Raw genomic sequence first — 19,338 nt, 5'->3', positions numbered from 1 at the left:
GTGTGAAAGATCGGAGAGGATGGAAGAGAGGGGGAAGTAAAGTACAAGTATAAGTCATGTCATGTCATGCCGACGATCCATTGAAGTCGTAATTATTATAGTATCGGAATCCCATCTCCAGTGGTCAACCGATCAATTCCAATGCAGCATCCGACCTGATCCGCTCCCGTCGGACCGCACCCGAGTCGAATGGGCTCCACCATGATTCGGTTGTATGCAACCAGTTCAGCTGTCCAAGCAGCCTTCTCTTTCTATGCCATGCCATGCCATGCCAATTGTAATTGTGATGGTAATTGTAAAAAAAAAAAAAAAATCATGATCTCGTATCCAACTGGATCAATTCGTGAAATGGGTCTGCGCCGCCGTGCGAGAAGACTTCTTCTAGGAAATCCGCCGTCTCGTCTCGAAACGAGGAACCGAGGGATGCGATTGGCGCCGCTACTGCTGGCGGGTGGTGTAGTGTTGTAGGTGGACTATTTGTAGAATGGGTTGCAGGTCGGTCGTCTGCGCTCGGTCCGGTGGCAGTGGCAGCGGCATCAGCTTCTTTAAGGATCTCCTCATCGTAGAAGGCTGAGCACTCAGAGAACTCGTCATCTTCCTTGGCGGGGGCATTCTCTTCTTCCTCTTTCTCCAAATCTGCATCTGCATTCTCCAAGACGCCCGCATCTTGGATGGCACATAGCGCCGGCCCAATCTCCTCATCCCAATCCCCAAATGCATCCGAATCAACCTCCGTATCCCCATCACTGTCGCTATCCTTCTCCTTCTTCTCCGTAGTACCTGTAGCACTCGCCACGTCACTCCTCTCAACGTCCCGCCTGGTCTGCTGTTGTGGCGGCGGCTTCATCCCCAAAAACCTCGCCAACGAAGGCTGGCTAGACGACACATTTGCGACCTCTGGATCCGGCAACCCATGCTTCTTGCGCTCCTCCCTTGCGCGGGCTTCCTGCTCGCTCTTTTTCTTCTTGTTCGCAATCCGCTTCTTCTCTCGCTCACGCAACTGCTTCGCGCGCCGCTCGCGCTCCTGCTCCCGTTCTATGCGCTGTAGCTGCTCCGGCGTGAATTGGAATACCTTGTTGCTGCGTTGGTAGCGGCGTCGCACGGTGCGTGATTTCTCGGCGATGACGCGCCGTGGGGTTGCGTCGGGCATGCTGTTGGTTGCGTTGGCTGTGGTGCGTCCGGCGGAGACGGACTGGCTGGGGCGGGGTCATGGGGGAGGAGATGGGTTGGCTGGGGTTGGAGCGGCCATGGGTTTAGTTTGTTTAGGTGTGGACGTTAAGATGAGGGAGATGGTGTTGTTTGCTGGGTGGGGAGAAAAGAAAAGTGTCCAGGCGGTGTGTCGGGATCAACAAATTGCCTGATTGAGATGTAGTATCCAGACACACTAACTATGACTATCGATCTAGATCTTGCAGTCGCGCACAGGATCCCAGCACACAGGCGCATACTCATCCAGCTTCAGACTATCCATATCCTCAGACGACAGCTCGAAATCAAAGACCTGCGCATTCTCCACGATGCGCGAGTCAGTCACCGACTTGGGCAGCGGCACATAGCCCTACATCAATCATCAGCCACTTTCTTGTTCTCTCTCAATCCCCAAAAGAGACAAAAACAAAAGAGGGCTTACCTTCTGCAAGCTCCACTTAATCAAAACCTGCGCCGGCGTCTTCGCGTGCTTCTCTGCCAACTTCTTTAGCACAGGCTCCTCCATCCTGGTCGCCTGCACAAGCGGCGAATACGCCTCCACAACAACGCCCCGACTGCGCAGCCACTCGGCCACATCCTCGCGCGGGCACCAGGGATGGATCTCATACTGGCCGACAGAGATCTCCCCACCACCGCCGCTCTTAATATACTCCTCCAATTCCTCGAGATGCGGGATAGCGAAGTTGGACACGCCGAGCGAGCGGATCTTACCCGCTTTCTGGGCTTCGACCAGAGCGCGCCATGTGCCTAGGCGGGCGTCTTTGCCGCCGTAGGGAGCGTGGATGAGCATGCTATTTGGTGGTGGTGAGGTTAGTTTTCTCTATTTTTGGCACCTAAGAGGGGGGAGGAGGGTAGAAAAGGGGAGGGGCCGTACAGATCGATATACCCCAAATTCGCAGCCGCAATGCTCTCCTCGATCGCCTGCTTGGCCTTCTCATAGCCCATCAGCGACTTGGGCACCTTGCTCGTGTAGAAGATCTGCGAGCGGGGCAGGCCAGACTGCCGGATTGCAGAGGCAGATTCTTTCTCGTTGCCGTAGACCTTCGCGCTGTCGACCTATTATTCATGTGTGAGGGACAAGTGCCAGTGGAATGGTTTGCAGCAGGGAATAGCCTAGAGCTTACATGGCGGTATCCGAGCTCGAGGGCTTTGAGGGTGACGCGCTCGGTGACATCGGCAGGGCTGGTGTACGTTAGAATGAACTCCGGTAGCTCGGATAGCTAGCAATTGCATACGTTTGGTAGACCTAGTAGATAGACCATCATGTTAGACTCACCCAAGACACATTGCATAAATATTGAGCGAAGAAAAGAGCGACGTACCCCGAACCCCACCACCGGGATCTCAAACCCCGAGACCAGTTTGTACGTGGATTGCAGTGTCGTGGCCATGGTGGATATGGAAACAATGGATGGATGGATGTGCGCAAAGAGAAAGATGTGTGCAAAGATAAAGAAGAAAGAAAAGAGCAGCAAGCTTGATTTATAATTCAAGTTCCGTAACATCCGCCACGTTTTATCTGACGCCATGACAAAGTGGGGGAGGCGGATAAGTGGCGGATTAAGCTGAAAGAGGAAATCTGGCAGAAACAATCTAGAATCTGGTTTTCATTCGTGGCATTGATTAATGTACAGGATTCTATTCTCTGATGTCTATTCCGCTTGCAATTGGAATCAATGGCATGGGTCATGATGCCCGGTCGTGCGCTGTGCTTATCCTGCTCTCTGATTTCCCCCCGTCCTCCTCCTCTACCGCGACCACCCCCACGGCCACTTCCACCGCCACGTTTCTTCTCAACTCCACCGCCCCGGTCTCCGTGACCAGCTCCGGGAGCAAGCACATCACGAGGCCTGCCCTTCGGAGGACCGCGGAATCGATGGCTATCTCCATTCAAGTCCTCTCCATTCCCATAGTTGAATCCAGGAACACCCTTCAGTCCCATCTTGCCAATGACCTTTTTGTCCATTGGCGGAGGTTCAGGACATGCCATGCCTTTCATGGCCATTTCGTTGGCGAGCTGGACAAGGCCGGCCTTGTCGAGACGGAGCTGCTTCAGAAGACCCGATCCAGCGAAGAATCCAATGAAAGACGAGTAGGCACGTTGCTTGGTCGATTCATCGAGGCTGTACATGGCCTGAGTGACGGCATCGGCGCATGCGGGAGCGCCTGCTGTGATCGCATTGGTCTGCGGGTGGGGTTGGATGGGCAAGTGGCGGTTGTTCCTCAGGAAAAAGGACTCGCCTTGTGTGAGGAGGATGATCGCGCGACCATCATTGCCGGCACGGGCGGTACGGCCAACCCGGTGGACGTACTGTTCGCCGTTTGATGGAAGGCCGACCTGAACGACTAGGTCGACATTCGGGAAATCCATGCCACGGCCAATAACATCTGAAGCAAACATAATCCCAGAAGAGGCCTCCTTGAACTGAGCCGTAGTCTTCGTGCGAGCGCTCTGGCTGAGTCTAGAATGGATCTCAAACACCTTCAAAGGAGTCAAGCCGTGAGAAAACACGGTTGCAAGGAGAGCGACCATGTTCGCAGTAACGCCAAAAACGATGATTTTCGAGCTGTTCTTGCTTTCAAAGTTGAGGAGGGAGGCAAGGGTGGTAAAAGTGTCTGCCACAGACGGTATCAAGACGTGGTATTGGGGCACCCTCTCATGCGTTGGTACTTCATTCTTCTCAATGGTGGAAATGCTCGTGTAGCCTGGCTTCAACACAACACTGACCACATCCTTGACCTTGGGCGGAACCGTTGCTGAGAAGCACATGCCTTGCCAGCCCGTGCTCTTCGGTGGAATAAGCCGAAGAATTTGCTTCACATCGGCTAGGAAACCAGTCTCGAGCATCGTGTCGGCCTCGTCCAAAACCAGAGTTTGAATATTCGACAGCTTCTCCGCCGTGTAGGAGTCAGAGAGGTAATCCTTCAGCCGACCTGGGGTCGCCACAAGAATGGAAGGCGCCCCCTTCATGAAACGCGAATGGGCCGAAGCCCGCGCCGTTCCACCAACAGCAATATGGCACTCCAAAGGCTTCGCAATTTGCGACGTTAATTGATCGCACGCCTTTGCAATCTGCTGGGCCAGCTCTCGCGTGGGAGTGATGATCAAGATAGCGACCTGGCCCCTTGGGGGCGCTGATTGGAGCAGGCAGTGCAACGCCGGCAGCAAGAACGCCAGGGTCTTTCCTGTTCCGGTCTTGGCCTGGACGAGGCAGTCACTGCGCCAGTTCGGGAGCTCGGTCAACACGCGCTGCTGGACAGCCGTCATGGTTGCAAACCCCATCACGTCGACGGCTTTAAGGAGTCGGGGGTCGAGCTTCCCAGCCATGGTTGCGTACGGCTGGGCGTCATCGTTTATCGGGGGGCCTTGCATGAGGGAGGATGCTCTGTATCTTCAAGAAAATGGCAAATGATGAAAAAATTTCAAATCAAACAGCGCAGGGTGAAAATAATGGATTGAGTGGCGGACGGTGAGATACGGCAGAAAAAAAGTTATCGGACGATCAACGATGCGATAAGGCTAACCGCATAGGGTAATTCCATGTTTGGGGAGGTGCATTCTGGCCGATAGGTCATGGGTGCTTAATTCAATATGAATGGGATGATACTCTCAAGTTTTGGATCGCAGTGGTCTGAAGAATATCTACAATAACAATGTATTGCAGCCGGGCTAATGCCCCTTGATATCACGTGACCGGGGCGTGTATATAAGCCGTGCTTGCGTGTTCTACAACTCCCTAGTGGTTTCCCTTCTGGTAGATCTCACTACCGTCATGGGCTCGATCTTCAGCTATCCTGCCCCACTATATTAGTGGATAGCCTCTGGCATGCGGTTGACCGCCCAAATAAATAGCTAGCCTTCCACGCGACATTCTCCTGTACATGCAGAACAGCCATGGGCCCATCGAGATATGCTACTTCTCGACAAAAGTCCTGCCAGCAGTGCTCGACCGCCAAAGCGAGATGTGACCGTCAAAGCGGACGCTGTACTCGGTGTACACAGCGAGGTCTTCAATGCGTTTACCCTCAGCTTGCTCAGGGTGCAGACGAATCAATCACCAACCATGATACAGGACTCTACAGCCAGACCGCACTACCGAATATACCATTACCAAGCCCTGGTCATCTGTCAATCAACACGCTGAGCTCCAGCCCTACATTGACTGGAGGAGCGATGGTCAATTCGGTGAATGCCTCGCCAGACCAGCTAGACTTTGCAGGCCTTGATCTGATCTGTCCCATCAACGTTGACGACATCAGTAATCGCTGGTTGAATCCTTACATTCCAGTGCCCGAGCAAATGATCAAGGAGTATCCTCCCAACGTCACCCGCTTCATCTGCCAGATCCTCAAATCATACGCCGCTACCGCTGCCCGGGGTCGTGGAATTTTGCCCTTTATTCACCCTGCACAGATGGCAATAATGGAACACCCAGCAAACTTCCCACTCGCGACTTGCTTGAGCTTGATCCGAATATGCGAAACCCCATTACCCGGAAGTGAGGATGCTGCTGCGACCATTCTCCAACGGGAAATGGAAAGCATCACGGAACTACGACAAAGCTACGACGACTTGTCCCTGCTGGCTGCGTTCCAAGCCTACCTCATCTACTCCATGGTCTTATTTTTCCGGCTCAACCAAAGACCAAACCCTTTTTTCCGTCAGGCAATGATGAACCTCCAAGGCATTGCCTGCTCTTCGTCCCAACGAGGACTCGTTTGCAGAGCGGACCAGCACCATGCCCGTCCTAGATGGGAGGAGTGGATTGTCACCGAGGCAAAGCGGCGCACGCTATACGTGATGTACCTCTTCGATAGCATCCTCTCTGCGCAGGAAAGTCTTCCGACATTCCTTGGAACTGAGCTGCAAGGTCTTCCTGCCCCAGCGAGTAAATCACTTTGGCAAGCACAAGGTCGCAGCGACTGGGAGAAGGCATACAATGTTTATCTGGCTGAGTGGACGGAGAATAGTCTTACGATTGATGAGCTCTGGCCTACGCCGGTAGACCTAGACGAGGCTAATATTGCACAACGACGCCTTCGGGTTGATCGGTGGGTCGAAGATATCGATGAATTTGGAACGATGCTCTACGCGGTGGTGAGCTGTACACATGGTGCTTGATTCAAGCGTGATACTACTAAAAGGCTGAAGACCAATCAATACATTCTCAACTACTAACACCTCAGATTGCCTGAAGGGCCTCGTCGAGAGATATGACTTGAAGACCCATCTTGGGCAGGAGGGTATCCAGCATAACCTTGGAGAAATCCGCATTCTGGTCCACCGGCAATTCCAGTACGTTGCCCGCGATGACATAAATGTTAAGGTCCAAATCGAACAAACGATAGATGGTGCTCATCACCACTCCGGAGAGACTCAGCCCCGACTAGATCACCTGAATTTCAGCTCGATATACCTCCACTGGGCTAGCAGGATTCACATACAATAACAACGGTATCAATACTCTGCGCTCTCAAGATCTGCTCCAAGCTGTTCCCAGATGTGGCAGACCACCTCGTCTTTTGAAGTACGATATCCTTCTCATCGATCGTAAACTGGGGATAGATCTGAACCTCTGGAGAGCCTTGTTCGAAGGTACCGAATGGTGCAATCATTTTGGCGAATGGCTTGTCGCTCTCCACTTCTGGCTGTCCAGGGCTGAAGGAGAGGGTGGTGAAAATCGTTAGGGGGCGAGGAGTTTTTTGGTGAATTGCGTCGTTCCATCGAGAGCAATTTGTGATCAATGCTTGGCCTTCAACTGTGTCCTTGGCGGCGTCTATAAGGATAGACATCCAGTCTAGGTTGAGGATAGCGTAGTGTTGTCCGAAGTTCAAAGCCATTTTGTCTGTAAATAGAAGACAAGTCTAAGTCGATCTATTTTTTCCCGTCTTTATTTATAGTTGCCACTTTGATCTAAAATATGCTTCCTTGCATAGGATTTCGGAGTTGAGATCCTCAACTCCGGCCAGATTACGGAGGACCTGGAGCGGCGAATTGACAGAATGATCTGGTCGCCCTACATTATCTGAGAACAAAACCGTGCTGGAGGCGGAGGAAAAGATCTTCCCAACCCAGTTGCAGGCCGGAAACCCATTTTCAAAATATCGAAGCTGGTGCGCGAAAGTCCTGTGCAAGGATGAAGACCGATTCAATTTGGAGGAGGCATGGGATGCTCTAGTTGCTTTAGGTGTGGGGTTGTAGTTAGCTAATTCTTGAATTTGCTATCATGAGCTATATGTATGTTACAGTATCGAGCCAACTTTTTTGTCAATATCTATGATGTCGTCCACAGAACCTATCATCTGAATGCTAGAAGTGACTGGCGAAATGTACAGGCTTCGGGCTAATCGAGAGATTCAACAACGATTCTGTCGTTCTCCCCACACTCGCATTGCCTTGTTCATGCATTGGGCTCGTTCAGCATATCCAAAGCACAGAGCAAGAATCTATCCTTAGTCATAGCGTACGACGTAAGCGACGAGTTAAGTATAGAAAAATAAATAACGTCACAGACAAGACTTAGGCATCGGGCGCAAAGCGCAACGTACAGGAGAACTTTGCATTCTAGAGAAACATGTCATAGGGCTAATGTTTGCACAATCAGCCTCTATAATTAGAGAAGGTAGCTAGCCGCGCAACAACTGGATCAAATTCCTGATATGTCTGCCATGTATCGAATGGTGTGATTAAGGCGAAGATGAAATTTTCTACCTAATATTTGTGGTCACGTATACCGGTATAGAGCCCTGACGCCTTCCGGGGACCTTTTCCTCGAACTGCTTGGTCACCTCGGACCAAGAGGCTCAACTCCGTCAGCTCCGGAAGGCTCCGCCGTTCTTACGTCGAATCACGAGCTTATAAAACGGATCCTATTCCTTGCCCAAGTGCAGATTAAACAAATTTATTACTCTACCATTAAAAAAAATCTACCATGTCTTTAAGTGAAAACAACGAGAACACACAACGACCTAGTCCTCCATCGCCTCTTCAATCCCCGCCTTCCCCCGATCTAGAGCCGCCGTACAGCATTTTCGACAAAAGACAAAAAGCTTTCATAGTACTCATTATCTCTATTGCTGCGACTTGTAAGTCTTTCAATCAACAAATTATGATAACACTCACATCTCTTTAGTCTCCGGGTTCGCATCCAACATCTACTTCCCCGCTCTACCAACAATCGCCAAAGACCTCAACATCTCATACGAGCTCGTCACCCTAACAGTGACATCCTACCTAGTCTTCCAAGGGATAGCACCGAGCTTTTGGGGTCCTATTTCCGACGTAAAGGGACGGCGGATAGCATACATCTGCACATTCATCGTGTTCCTCGGCGCATGTATCGGTCTAGCGGAAACAAAGAACTACACGACCCTCATCGTGCTCCGATGTCTTCAAAGTACCGGCAGCGCGAGTACCATTGCCATCGGATCTGGTGTTATTGGCGATATTACCACCCGTGCTGAGCGCGGTGGGTTTATGGGCATTTTCCAGGCTGGATTGCTGGTCCCTGTTGCTATTGGGCCTGTTATTGGGGGTGCTATTGCTGGGTCGGCGGGGTGGAAGGCTATTTTCTGGTTTTTGGCTATCTACAGTGGTGTATTTCTCATTTCTCTGGTCATTTTGCTTCCTGAGACGCTTCGGTCAGTGGTCGCCAACGGAAGCCGGACACCTTCCAATGCGTTGACACGGTATCCTTTGGAAGTTTACCAGAGACTCACCAAAATTGAATTGGATCCCGAGGCAGCACCTTCCCAGCTCCCGGCGAAAAAAAGAATCGATATATTCGGACCATTCCGCATTCTCACCAGCAAGTTTGCAGCGCCGATCATCATCTTCCTTGCGGTCTATTATGCAGTCTGGCAAATGAGCATCACAGCCATGTCCTCGCTCTTCAAAGACCGCTACGGCCTGAGCGAGATCCAAATCGGGTTAACATTCATAGCCAACGGTGCAGGCTCCATGATCGGCACTTTAGTAACGGGCAAGATCCTCGACCTGGACTACCGGCGCGTCAAAGCCAAGTACGAATCTCCTTCTGCTGCAAATGCCGATTCAGAAAATTGTGTCCCAGACAGCAGCAGCCGGGATGACAGCGACTTCCCCATCGAAAAAGCGCGGCTCCGACTCGTTCCCCTATTTTCCCTCTTACAATGCCTCTCCATCATCCTCTTTGGCTGGACGATCCAATTTCCACACCACGTGCACATTGCCGTGCCGATCGTGTCCACCTTCATCACAGGATGGACCGCTGTCTCTACTCAATCCGTCATCATGACTTATCTCGTCGATATCTTTCCTGATCAAAGTGCTGCAGCCAGTGCGAGTCTTAATCTGGCACGGTGTCTGTTTGCCGCTGGGGGGACTAGTTTTATTATGCCGATGGCGAATGGAGTGGGTGTTGGCGTAGCCTTTACGATATGTGTTGCGGTGCAGCTTGTTGCGCTGGTTGGGCCATTTGTGCAGTGGAAATTTGCAGGAAAGTGGAGACGAGAGGCAGAAATACACAAGGCACAAAAGGCGGCTAGGCTTCCGGAGGATAAAGCATGAAGATTGGGGTGTTGGATCTGCCATCGGTTGGGATTCTTGATCTTATCGATGTGTTGACTTTGTCTGTGCCATCAGTATTAGGATATTCTGTATCTCCATGTTTCATTTGATAGACTAATCATACTTATTAATACATTCTCAATATCTTTTTACGTCAATATGCTACAGTCCCAGCGTTCTAAAATCAAGAAGTATATATTTCTGCCGGATGGCCGGTGGGCCCGAGCGGTCAAACCGGACATGGTGGGGTTGTGCACTTCCAAGCTCCCGCAATAAATAGTATCGAAGCTCAACACAATGCGCCTGATCAAGAACAGGATCGAGCACGATGGCTCGGGCACAGTAACACTATGCCCGGAAGAGCCCGAAGACATGGTATTCTCTCTCTCTCACCACCCACATCCACCCAATCACAGCCACTAACAAGACCAGTGGCATGCCTACAACCTAATCCGACCCAGCGACGTCCTTCGCGCAAGCGCCATCCGGCGCGTAACCACCGTCCAAGACACTGGCTCCACCTCCTCAGCACGCGTCCACCTAAACCTCGAGATCCGGGTGAAGAGCCTTGACTTCGACCCGCAAAGCTCACAGCTGCACGTATCGGGCCAGATCATCAACGAGACACCACACACGAAGATCGGACAATTCCACACGCTGGACCTAGAGCTGAACCGCAATTTCACGCTCGAGAAACAAGTCGGGGCCGATGGTGAGGGGGTCGGGTGGGATAGTATTGCGGTCGAGGCGCTGAAGGATGCTGTCGATGAGGGCGGGAAGCGGCGCGCGGAGGCTGTTGCAGTCGTTATGCAGGAAGGGCTCGCCCATATCTGCTTTATTGGACAGTTTCAGACGATTCTTAAGCAGAAGGTTGAGATGTCTGTGCCGAGGAAACGACAGGGCGGCGGGGATCATGACAAGGTGAGATGAGGAGTTGGCACAAGATGCTAGGAGTGGGCGAGATATGGCTAACATGGAAAAAATCAGGGAATGAACAAGTTCTTCAAAGTCACGCTGGAAACCCTTCTCCGGCAGATGGAATTCAACACCAGTCTCACATCCGGCAGTGCCAACGAGCCCGTGCGACCGGTCTTGCTCGCTTCACCGGGTTTCGTGGCGGCTGGGTTCCAGAAATACATCCAGAGCGAGGCATCGACGACAACACCAGCATTGAAAAGACTCCTCCCCAGTGTCGTGGTCGTGCACTCCGCATCGGGGTATACGAACTCCCTCTCAGAAGTACTGCAATCACCCGCCGTGAAGAACCTCCTAGCCGACACGAAATACGCACGCGAAACCAAACTAATGGACGAATTTCTTGAGCAACTACGCAAAGAAACTAACAAAGCGACCTACGGACCGCGCGAGGTCGAGTCGGCCGTCGATCAGGGCGCTGTGGGTCGTGGCGGCGGCGTGCTCATTATCTCGAACCGTCTGTTTCGGTCACAGAATGTGGGGGAAAGGAAACGATGGGTTACGCTTGTTGATCGCGTGCGTGATGTTGAGGGGGGCGAGGTGCGTGTTCTTAGCTCGGATCACGAGAGCGGAAAACGGCTTGAGGGGCTCGGGGGGTTGCTGCGCTGTTGACGTTTCCGGTTATTGAGGAGGATCTCAGCTCGGATGGAGATGAGTGATTGATTGACCGGCTACGAATGACCTGATAACATTACGCTTTAGACGATATACCATACAGGCAACTTTTGATGACATCTCATTCATGATAGGACATTATAAGGCATTACTCTATAATCCAAGATTTTCCTTCAAGAGGCAATTGACAAGTCCTCGTCAACCCAGACGTTCTTTTTTCGTCTGACCCGCATACTCCGCGGCATGGGGCGCGCCATCAACATCAACAATAGCCCGTTTAACACCAGCGGCAGTCGTCGCATCAGCACCAACTCCATTTTGAGCCAGTTGGGGCGCCCCATTAACATACCCATTCTGGAAAAAGGGACATGAACCATCCGCAGCCATCATATTTTGATCCACTCCATTTCCATGGCCATGTCCATCTCCATTAACACCATTCTCCCCACACAGCGCCTCAACATGATCCAAATACTCGCCCAACTTCGCAATGAAAACCGTATAGCCCGGGTTTTCTCGGAGGTAGAGCATGATCTGCAGAAGCGCATTCTTAGTAGATTCCGTGGGTGGATGTATTTGCGCGACGTTGTTTGGATTCGGCGCGCGCTCGTCGAGGTAGGCGTTCAGGCATTGGATGAGCTGCGCGTAGCTCGCGTCGCTGTGCGCGTGCCACCAGGTGTCGAGTAGGCTCGCGCCCAGCTCAGGGGGAGGCGCTGGATGGCGGTTGTTGTGGAGGGGGAGACTTGTGGATTCGCCATTGGACTGGCGGTGGGCCTGGTGTCCTCTGAGGAAGGATTGTGGGAGAGGTGCAGAAAGATGTATCCCTAGGATGTGCAATTCGTTGGTTGACGTTTGTGGTCCGATGGCGCTAGGGCGGATACGGTTAGCGCGATCTGGTTTTGGAGTATGATTGTTTCCGCATTTGGATGACTTATGTTAATTATGAGTTATAGTTAGACGTAGAGAAAAAGAGAACCAAAATGATGCAGAATGTTCGTATGCTTGATGACGAACTGCAGACTTGTGTTGAATCCTTCCAGTGCTCAAGTAACTACGCACTTCTCCCGCTTAGGACTAGCCCCCTGCCCAGGAACCGCGGCATTGAATCCAGCAATTAGTTCAGCTTCCAGCACTTGTTCTGTCCCACTATACAGATAATATGAAAATGTACCTCTCATATCACCCTTCATAGATATGTATCGCTCATCCCCACAGCGGCCCGTAGAGCCTCAGGTCAAGGATCCGCATCAGGGCTGTGCTGGCAGCGGCTGAACCCTATCTGGCGATCGACGCATTACCCCGGTCGAGAGCGTCCAGGCAGCAAGAACAGAGCAACAAGAAGCACGGACGCCGAAACAATGAACAATCCTCCTTTTCTCCCCGGCGGATTGCGCAGTAGTCTGAATAGGAAAGAGGGTGGGTGATTGACCTTCGTCTATCTTTACAAAGAATGTCGTGGTGTATACGTACGTACGTGAATGTACTTCCTTCTCTTCCTCCGTCCTATTGCCCCGCTCCTTGTATGATCATGGTCCCCCGCGTGCGTCGGGGATCGGGGAATACATATCTAGAGCACGGTCAAGATATTGAAGTACTACTTTCGACGATGATATGGCATCATTACTTCCAATGCCTCGGTTTAATTGTTGCAATTTGCCGTCGGGGCCAAAAATTACGGAGGGGCTGTCGATGAGCATTATTGGGTATGGCCCTGACAGCGATCTTGTAGTCATGAAACAATTATCATAATAATAGCGCAACCATTGCAAATCCTCGTTTCTTTACCCATGCCTGTATACCACACAGGTCGAAATCAAATCAGGAAAAAAAGGACAAAGAGAAGCCAACGGCTTGTTTCAGGTTTTGTTGTGTACCTGCCACGAACAGGTCTTGGCAATGCCCTTAGCCCCAAATGGACTAGATCTGCTATAGCGTGCATATCAAGGGCCCCGGCCCCTCCTTGCCGGTGCTTTCCCCATCTATCCACGTACTATCTTTAGAAAGGGGAATATAAGCGGAGGCACTAGCACAAGAGAGGTAAAACCAGGTATTTACCTCAAAATCTACCTAGTACATACACACCCGACCCCTTGGACCAATCACCCCCACGGATTGATTCGCCGTCGATTCTCCGTCCGCCCCGACGGTCGGTCTTCCAGTTTCTCTCTTGCGCGTGCCTGTTATAGCGATCGACCAGCACGAACCATTCCCCGGGCGCTCGCTGGAAGAAGCTGTTGGATTATTTACTATTTTTAGTCGCGAGATCGGTAATTTTACATCGGGGAGTGAAATTCACGATTATCATTCGAGTCATGACACTTGCTCCTCCTCTCCCTATAATCAGTCATATGGCGATAAACAATTGTCAATGGAGAACCAGAATACTCCGTAAATATCAAGAAGTTAACGAACGACAGCCGGGCTATGCAAATGCAAATAATAATGCAGTCCGATGCAAGAATTCCCAAAATCCCCCCAATCCCAATTTCCAACCCGACCCCACGAACGGAAAGCAAAAATAAAACAAACGCTGGATAGTGAGAGTCCAGGGTAATCATTTCCTCATCGTGAAATTCGTAAAAATAGAAGCGAGGGTATCAAGAATCCCCAGCGGTCTGGGTGAGGAGCAAGAAAAGAGGAGAGAGGAAAGGGGGGGCCGGGTCAAGAGGCGGAAACCCGCACGAAACAGAAAAAAACGGCCCACTCTCATAGAAGAAGTCAGATAGCGCCTCATTTTAAACCGTACCAAACGAGATAAACAAAACAATAGTGTTGTTTCCAAAAAAAGGACGGTCAACAGTTGCATGTAATTGATGACATACTAGCCGACCTGGTATGCTAGCCCATGCTCGTCCTCGCCGATCCCAGCCACGCAGGCGGTCCGTTTACGAGATAGCGTAGGAGAACCAGCCGGGTCGGACGTAGCCGAAGGGGAGGCGCTGCCGAGATCACGGAGGTGTTGTTTGGCTTCGAGGAGACCGAGTTGGGCTTTGCATTGTTCGGGCGTGTATTCTTTATTGGAGCCAAGCTCTTTCATCTGGAGGGGTCCTGTCTTAGTATAGGAAGAAATGGAGTTTGTTTGTAGAGCGGGTAACACATACCTTGTCAGCAACGAATTGATACTTTTTACTCTCCCACAGCTCATGGGCGCAAATGAGAAGTTTTATCTTTAGACAACAAACATCAGCAATGGTATCCCGGCAACCCTGGAACAAGTACATACTCACATCGTTGTCGTCCCAGCGCGCCAGACGCTCCTTGCGCCGGCGCAGCAGACGCATCTGCAGGCGCGCCTCGGTGGCATCCTTGTTAAACCGCTGCTGGAACATTTCACGGATAACCTTCCAGGCGAGGTTCTGTTCGCGCAGGGCCTCGACAAAGGCATCCTCTTCCTCAGCCTGCGGGTCACGGCGCCCCCGGCCAGGAGCTCGGGGACGAGGCTGCGGCGGCTGGGGCTCCGACGGTGGGTGGTGTCGCTCGTGCTCCATGCGCTGGACGCCTTCTGGGTGTGGAAGGATCTGGATGGGTGTTTCGCGGGAAGGTGTCTGAGAGGGCGTGCGTCTCACTCGCTTGGAGGGCGGTGGTTGCGGTGACATGGACGGCGTATTGACCACATTGTACTTCAGATCTTCTGGCGTGGTGTAAACGTAGCTGGCATTGGGGGCTGATGTCCGCGGGAAGTCGCTAGGGAATGGCCCCGAGATGCCCAGTCCTTGCGGTGGTGGGATGTGTTCGTTGATTCCGTATTGATACTCCGTCGAGGAGTATTCTTGTTGCTGTGAGTGATGGCTGAGCACTGGACTGGGTCGATATGAGTTATCTGGCAGGCTGATCGGTGTCAAGACAGAGCTTGGAACCACAGGTCCTGTGCAGTAGGGCTGCTGTTGCTGGTGGTGATGTTGGTTGGGATTGGGATTAATACCCATGAATGAAGACTGGCGAGGACATGATTAGTGTCTTGATCAAACTGTTAATTCAAGAAGAATATCTTACAGCTTCCACTCCAGCCCATTCGGCCGGCATCCCCCCGTAGAATTCAGGTATCTCCTCTCCCGAGCCGGGACCGGGGATGCCGTGACGGTACGACATGGCAGCCGTGATTTCCGAAGGCGCTGCAAGAAACATAAAATGCACTGCGTCAAGGACTGTGCCCACAAACGCGCCTGATTGGAAGTGATACCCGAATGTGGCAGAAGGTGAAACACGGTTGTAGAGAGTGCGGCGGTTGCAAGAATAAGTACGTATAAATTGGCAGATGCCTCGCTATCTTTCTTCTTCTTTTGACAGATCTCTTGTCCGATATATAGTCAAGAGAGGAGTGAGAAGAGAAGAAGAGTGGGATCACAGCAGTCGGAAGTCCGGCTCATATAGATGGGCGAAATGGCGGGACGATATCACAGCCAGCACTGCGCCGAAGGAGGGGTGGTGTGAGTGGGAGTGCCTTGCGAGGCAGGGCAGGGTAGATACAAGCAAGAGAAAGGACATCCACAGGCTCACAGAGCAGGATGAAGAAGCAGTAACGCCGAGTTTGTTAGGTCCGTGCCGCATTGAAGCGCTACGGGGATCGAAAAGTTGCAGCCTCGACGAGGGCCTATATTTAAGCGCCAGCTTATATCCGGAAGCTGGGGGATCACTAAGCCCAGCCCCCATTTGTAACCCCCCGGGAAGGGGGTCGGACTCTGCATCCCAAATTGACAACGGGGGGAGCGAGAATCATAGTTCCGCCGGTGTAATCAGGTCCACAAGGGCAAGCGTGGGCGTTAGGGTTCCAGAGGATCGGGTCGCGACTCAGCGAGAACACTGTGGGTGCGGAGCACAGCAAAGTCCGACTTTAGTAATTATCACCATTGGGTTTAGCGCTTTTCGTTGGTTGTTTTTTTTTCCTTTTCTTAAATATATTTCATTTCTCGTCGGTAAGTATACAATTCCCCGATGGCTGGTCTGCCGTCATGTCTATTATTATTATGCTGCCCCCAGCTGAACGCGATCATCCGAGGACCCATTCTAGACTCGAGCTAGGGGCTAGTAGGCAAGAGGGGTGGACCCCATGTGGCTTTCCCGAAGATTCCCACTTCAGGGCAGGTAATAAATATTAAATTATTTGCGAGGCAACAATTGCCACTAGCCATTGCTCTGCATAGTCATGATCGTTATGCCCCGGAGGCTATCCTGATCCAATAGGTCACCTTTCTAGGATCAATGGATCCGGTAACGATAATGGTGTGATCTTCGATGGCAAACGCCCACTATTTGCCCTTAGAGAGAGGGAGTACGGGAAAATAGCTCAACGGACCCTTTTTGGCAATCCAAGAAGAAGGTGGGTGGGAGGGATCGTAATCCTGCCACGACTGCAGACTATCCTCTTCTCTTCTGAGTTTTTTGGTGGCGGTCTCTTTACCATCCCGGCGGCTCTTGACTGGATATCAATGCACCTTTGCATGCTTGAGGCTGAGTGCCTACAGCTACATGTACATACCCGCGCGCGTTGGTAGCCGGAGAATATGGACCGGTGGTTAAGCGCTGGGGAGGTTGTGGATTCCGATCTATTACCATTCTTGAAAGAATGGCGGGCGCTAACTCGAAGAGAACTAGTTCGTCCGGATTTCCTGGACGGGCCAGCCGAGCCACATGTTCGGGCGCATGCAGCAACCAGTATACCTCTCTGGGTGTCATCGATCCGGTTTCGTGCCTATCGCAATCACTGCCTAAATCAATTAACTCTTTGCCATGCCATACCCACTATAGACACTAATAACATCATAATATCGGTCCATGCATGACAAATTGTCACCTGACCCATGGCACCGGGTTGGGGGCTAAACACGAACGCGGATCATCGGCCACCTGAAACACCGGGGCGTGCATCATCGATAAAGATAGCACAATATATCATTGCGGGCCCAGAGGGCCAGATTATTGTTCATGCGAAAACGAACTAGTTACGATGTCGCTACATGCTGCTGCTGCTGCGCGACATGTTCCTCATCTTCATCATCCAAATCGTGCTCCAGTGCGTCATCTGCCGCGATCGAGATACCTCTCGCACCCCATCGGTTAGTGTTCTGCGAGCCCTCGTCTTCCTCGTCCTCCCGCAGGTTCTGCTCCTCATCCGCCGCGGCCCGTGGTCGCCGGAAGTTCACCACGCGGTTCACCAGCCAGCTTTTCCGGAAATCCTCCGAGTCAACCACCCCGCCGTTGCGCAGCTTCACCCGCTGGCGTGTATAGTACACCCAAGCGAAATCGAGGTAGAATGCCGTCTGGACGATGCCGAAGATAAATGCAATGGGATCCCATTGCCCGCTCCCGAATCCGCGCACCAGCCAGTTCAGGAAATAGAATGCCCGGTACGAGCCCAGGGTCAGCAGGTAGTAGGAGTCGATCACTGTCGGGACGGTGGTTTGGCGCAGCAAGATCAGTTGCGGCAGGACACACACCGACTCGAGGATAATGGAGAAGGCCCAGGTGAGCTATGAATCTCGGTCAGCTCGTCCATCACAGCCTTTATTTTCGTTTTCAACTTACCTCCAAGAACCAGTGCGGAGGAAACCCGCGCTCAAAGATCAAGATCGAGACAGGTGAGAGCACAACAGCACCACCGACCGACCAAATCCCGAATTTCCACGCACGCTCCCTCTCCCGCGTGCGCGGGAAGATCTTCATCATCAGGTACACAATGTAGAATGAGGTGAGTAGGTAGAAGATCTTAAAGCTGAGGTTCCATATCGTATGCCATGACCTACCACCCCACACTTCCGGCACGAACAGGTCGAGGTAGCGCGTGACGAAGACGAGGGCATAGAGGATTTGTGTGAGGAGGGAGATGCCTGTGCACTCGAGTTAGTTATTGCCAACTGAGGGGAGTGAGTGGAAGACATGCCCTCGGCACTCCTGTTGCGGTGGATGGCCCAGATCAGGATGCATATTGATGACAGGTGGGAGAAATCGCCTATGATGCGAAAGACGTTCCACGTGGACATGATGGAGGAGATACTCCGTCAGAGTTGAACCATCTAAGTAGGGAACAACCTGGACTGGATGGAGGGATGAAGGAGGTTGCGTTATCGCCCTTGCGATCTCCACATGAGCTTGGGCCGCGTGTCCTCACGTGAGAGCTGACGTCAGGTACATGAGTGCAGTGCGAACTACCGAACTAACAAATTAACCGTTATTAAAGCAGTGATTTAATAAATGACTTGAATGAACCATAAGAATCAAGTCAGATGCCGTAGTTAAAAGTGAATATGGTGTGGTCTTAGACTTAGAGATATATTTGGGCGATGTAGTAATATTGTTGCTGAGGTGTATAGCTGATGACCTTTTGATTAACAGTAGCATAATAAACCGAATGTCATCAAAAGCTAAGCGATAGGAAATTAGGCACCGAAAATGAATACCACGAAAGCTGTTTTCAGTATTTCCATTTCACTAGTATCAGTATCTGTCAGTCATGTGCATGATCATTCTATATCTTAATGGCATTTCTATCCATACATCTACTGGCGATCTCTAGATGAATGCAAGACGTAGATGTAAAGAGCGTGAGCTAAAAATGACTAGATTGATATATTTTTAGGAAGAAAGCATGCCTAGATAGGGTATTCTCGTACTCTCGTACTCTGCCATTATCCGGTTTACACTCTGACTTATCTTAGATAGGCATTCCCAAGCGTCAAAAGAATAGACCCCGAGTACCAAGACTGGCCTCGGAGAGACAGCGGCTTCTCTTCATGCATAGACCTAGAGAATCTTCAGGATACATGCTTTGACTGTTAAGAAGTCTTCTCGTAATATATTCCTTTGATGAGTTTCTACTGTTTCTATCTTATCTTTTGCACAGAAATGAATGGATCTCTTTGCCCTCTCCTTGCAAATACGATCGGGATTAACGAGATCCACATTGCATATGATCTAAACTCTTGCCATCAGCCCCATGGGGGCCGTGTAACATCAACCCCAAGCAGCAGGTTTGCCGGTCAACCGAAAAGATATAC

General features: G+C 51.4%; 11 protein-coding genes across 11 annotated transcripts; 3 read left to right on the top strand and 8 right to left on the bottom strand.

The window, feature by feature from the left end:
• Positions 1-313: 313 nt before the first annotated feature.
• N7510_011495 (uncharacterized protein) lies at positions 314-1,150 on the bottom strand (the record flags this gene model as incomplete). Its single annotated transcript, XM_056983420.1, has 1 exon — positions 314-1,150. One exon carries the CDS (start codon positions 1,148-1,150, stop codon positions 314-316), a length of 837 nt encoding a protein of 278 aa, XP_056828914.1.
• Positions 1,151-1,402: 252 nt separating this feature from the next.
• Positions 1,403-1,999, bottom strand: N7510_011494 (aldo/keto reductase; the record flags this gene model as incomplete). Its single annotated transcript, XM_056983419.1, has 2 exons — positions 1,403-1,558; positions 1,631-1,999. 2 exons carry the CDS (start codon positions 1,997-1,999, stop codon positions 1,403-1,405), a joined length of 525 nt encoding a protein of 174 aa, XP_056828913.1.
• A 20-nt stretch (positions 2,000-2,019) lies between these two features.
• Positions 2,020-2,600, bottom strand: N7510_011493 (Aldo/keto reductase subgroup; the record flags this gene model as incomplete). Its single annotated transcript, XM_056983418.1, has 2 exons — positions 2,020-2,265; positions 2,532-2,600. The coding sequence occupies 2 exons, from the start codon at positions 2,598-2,600 to the stop codon at positions 2,020-2,022; spliced, it is 315 nt and encodes a 104-aa protein (XP_056828912.1).
• Positions 2,601-2,698: 98 nt separating this feature from the next.
• Positions 2,699-4,537, bottom strand: N7510_011492 (ATP-dependent RNA helicase; the record flags this gene model as incomplete). Its single annotated transcript, XM_056983417.1, has 1 exon — positions 2,699-4,537. One exon carries the CDS (start codon positions 4,535-4,537, stop codon positions 2,699-2,701), a length of 1,839 nt encoding a protein of 612 aa, XP_056828911.1.
• A 567-nt stretch (positions 4,538-5,104) lies between these two features.
• On the top strand, positions 5,105-6,331 carry N7510_011491 (Zn(II)2Cys6 transcription factor domain-containing protein; the record flags this gene model as incomplete). The annotated part of the gene is made up of 1 exon (XM_056983416.1): positions 5,105-6,331. One exon carries the CDS (start codon positions 5,105-5,107, stop codon positions 6,329-6,331), a length of 1,227 nt encoding a protein of 408 aa, XP_056828910.1.
• Positions 6,332-6,392: 61 nt separating this feature from the next.
• Positions 6,393-7,050, bottom strand: N7510_011490 (cysteine hydrolase family protein; the record flags this gene model as incomplete). Its single annotated transcript, XM_056983415.1, has 2 exons — positions 6,393-6,596; positions 6,655-7,050. The coding sequence occupies 2 exons, from the start codon at positions 7,048-7,050 to the stop codon at positions 6,393-6,395; spliced, it is 600 nt and encodes a 199-aa protein (XP_056828909.1).
• A 1,091-nt stretch (positions 7,051-8,141) lies between these two features.
• N7510_011489 (putative MFS multidrug transporter) lies at positions 8,142-9,757 on the top strand (the record flags this gene model as incomplete). Its single annotated transcript, XM_056983414.1, has 2 exons — positions 8,142-8,295; positions 8,343-9,757. 2 exons carry the CDS (start codon positions 8,142-8,144, stop codon positions 9,755-9,757), a joined length of 1,569 nt encoding a protein of 522 aa, XP_056828908.1.
• A 297-nt stretch (positions 9,758-10,054) lies between these two features.
• N7510_011488 (putative translation factor pelota) lies at positions 10,055-11,344 on the top strand (the record flags this gene model as incomplete). Its single annotated transcript, XM_056983413.1, has 3 exons — positions 10,055-10,132; positions 10,190-10,678; positions 10,745-11,344. 3 exons carry the CDS (start codon positions 10,055-10,057, stop codon positions 11,342-11,344), a joined length of 1,167 nt encoding a protein of 388 aa, XP_056828907.1.
• Positions 11,345-11,545: 201 nt separating this feature from the next.
• Positions 11,546-12,537, bottom strand: N7510_011487 (uncharacterized protein; the record flags this gene model as incomplete). The annotated part of the gene is made up of 2 exons (XM_056983412.1): positions 11,546-12,131; positions 12,407-12,537. 2 exons carry the CDS (start codon positions 12,535-12,537, stop codon positions 11,546-11,548), a joined length of 717 nt encoding a protein of 238 aa, XP_056828906.1.
• Positions 12,538-14,168: 1,631 nt separating this feature from the next.
• N7510_011486 (uncharacterized protein) lies at positions 14,169-15,436 on the bottom strand (the record flags this gene model as incomplete). The annotated part of the gene is made up of 4 exons (XM_056983411.1): positions 14,169-14,384; positions 14,449-14,514; positions 14,575-15,282; positions 15,341-15,436. 4 exons carry the CDS (start codon positions 15,434-15,436, stop codon positions 14,169-14,171), a joined length of 1,086 nt encoding a protein of 361 aa, XP_056828905.1.
• A 1,850-nt stretch (positions 15,437-17,286) lies between these two features.
• N7510_011485 (ER lumen protein-retaining receptor) lies at positions 17,287-18,324 on the bottom strand (the record flags this gene model as incomplete). The annotated part of the gene is made up of 3 exons (XM_056983410.1): positions 17,287-17,814; positions 17,870-18,171; positions 18,225-18,324. 3 exons carry the CDS (start codon positions 18,322-18,324, stop codon positions 17,287-17,289), a joined length of 930 nt encoding a protein of 309 aa, XP_056828904.1.
• Positions 18,325-19,338: the final 1,014 nt, after the last annotated feature.

The sequence above is a fragment of the Penicillium lagena genome (assembly GCF_028827675.1).
Source record: "Penicillium lagena strain IBT 129212 chromosome Unknown utg000008l_segment0_segment0, whole genome shotgun sequence".
In the NCBI taxonomy this organism is placed as follows: domain Eukaryota; kingdom Fungi; phylum Ascomycota; class Eurotiomycetes; order Eurotiales; family Aspergillaceae; genus Penicillium; species Penicillium lagena.
This window is presented reverse-complemented; position numbering and strand designations above follow the sequence as displayed.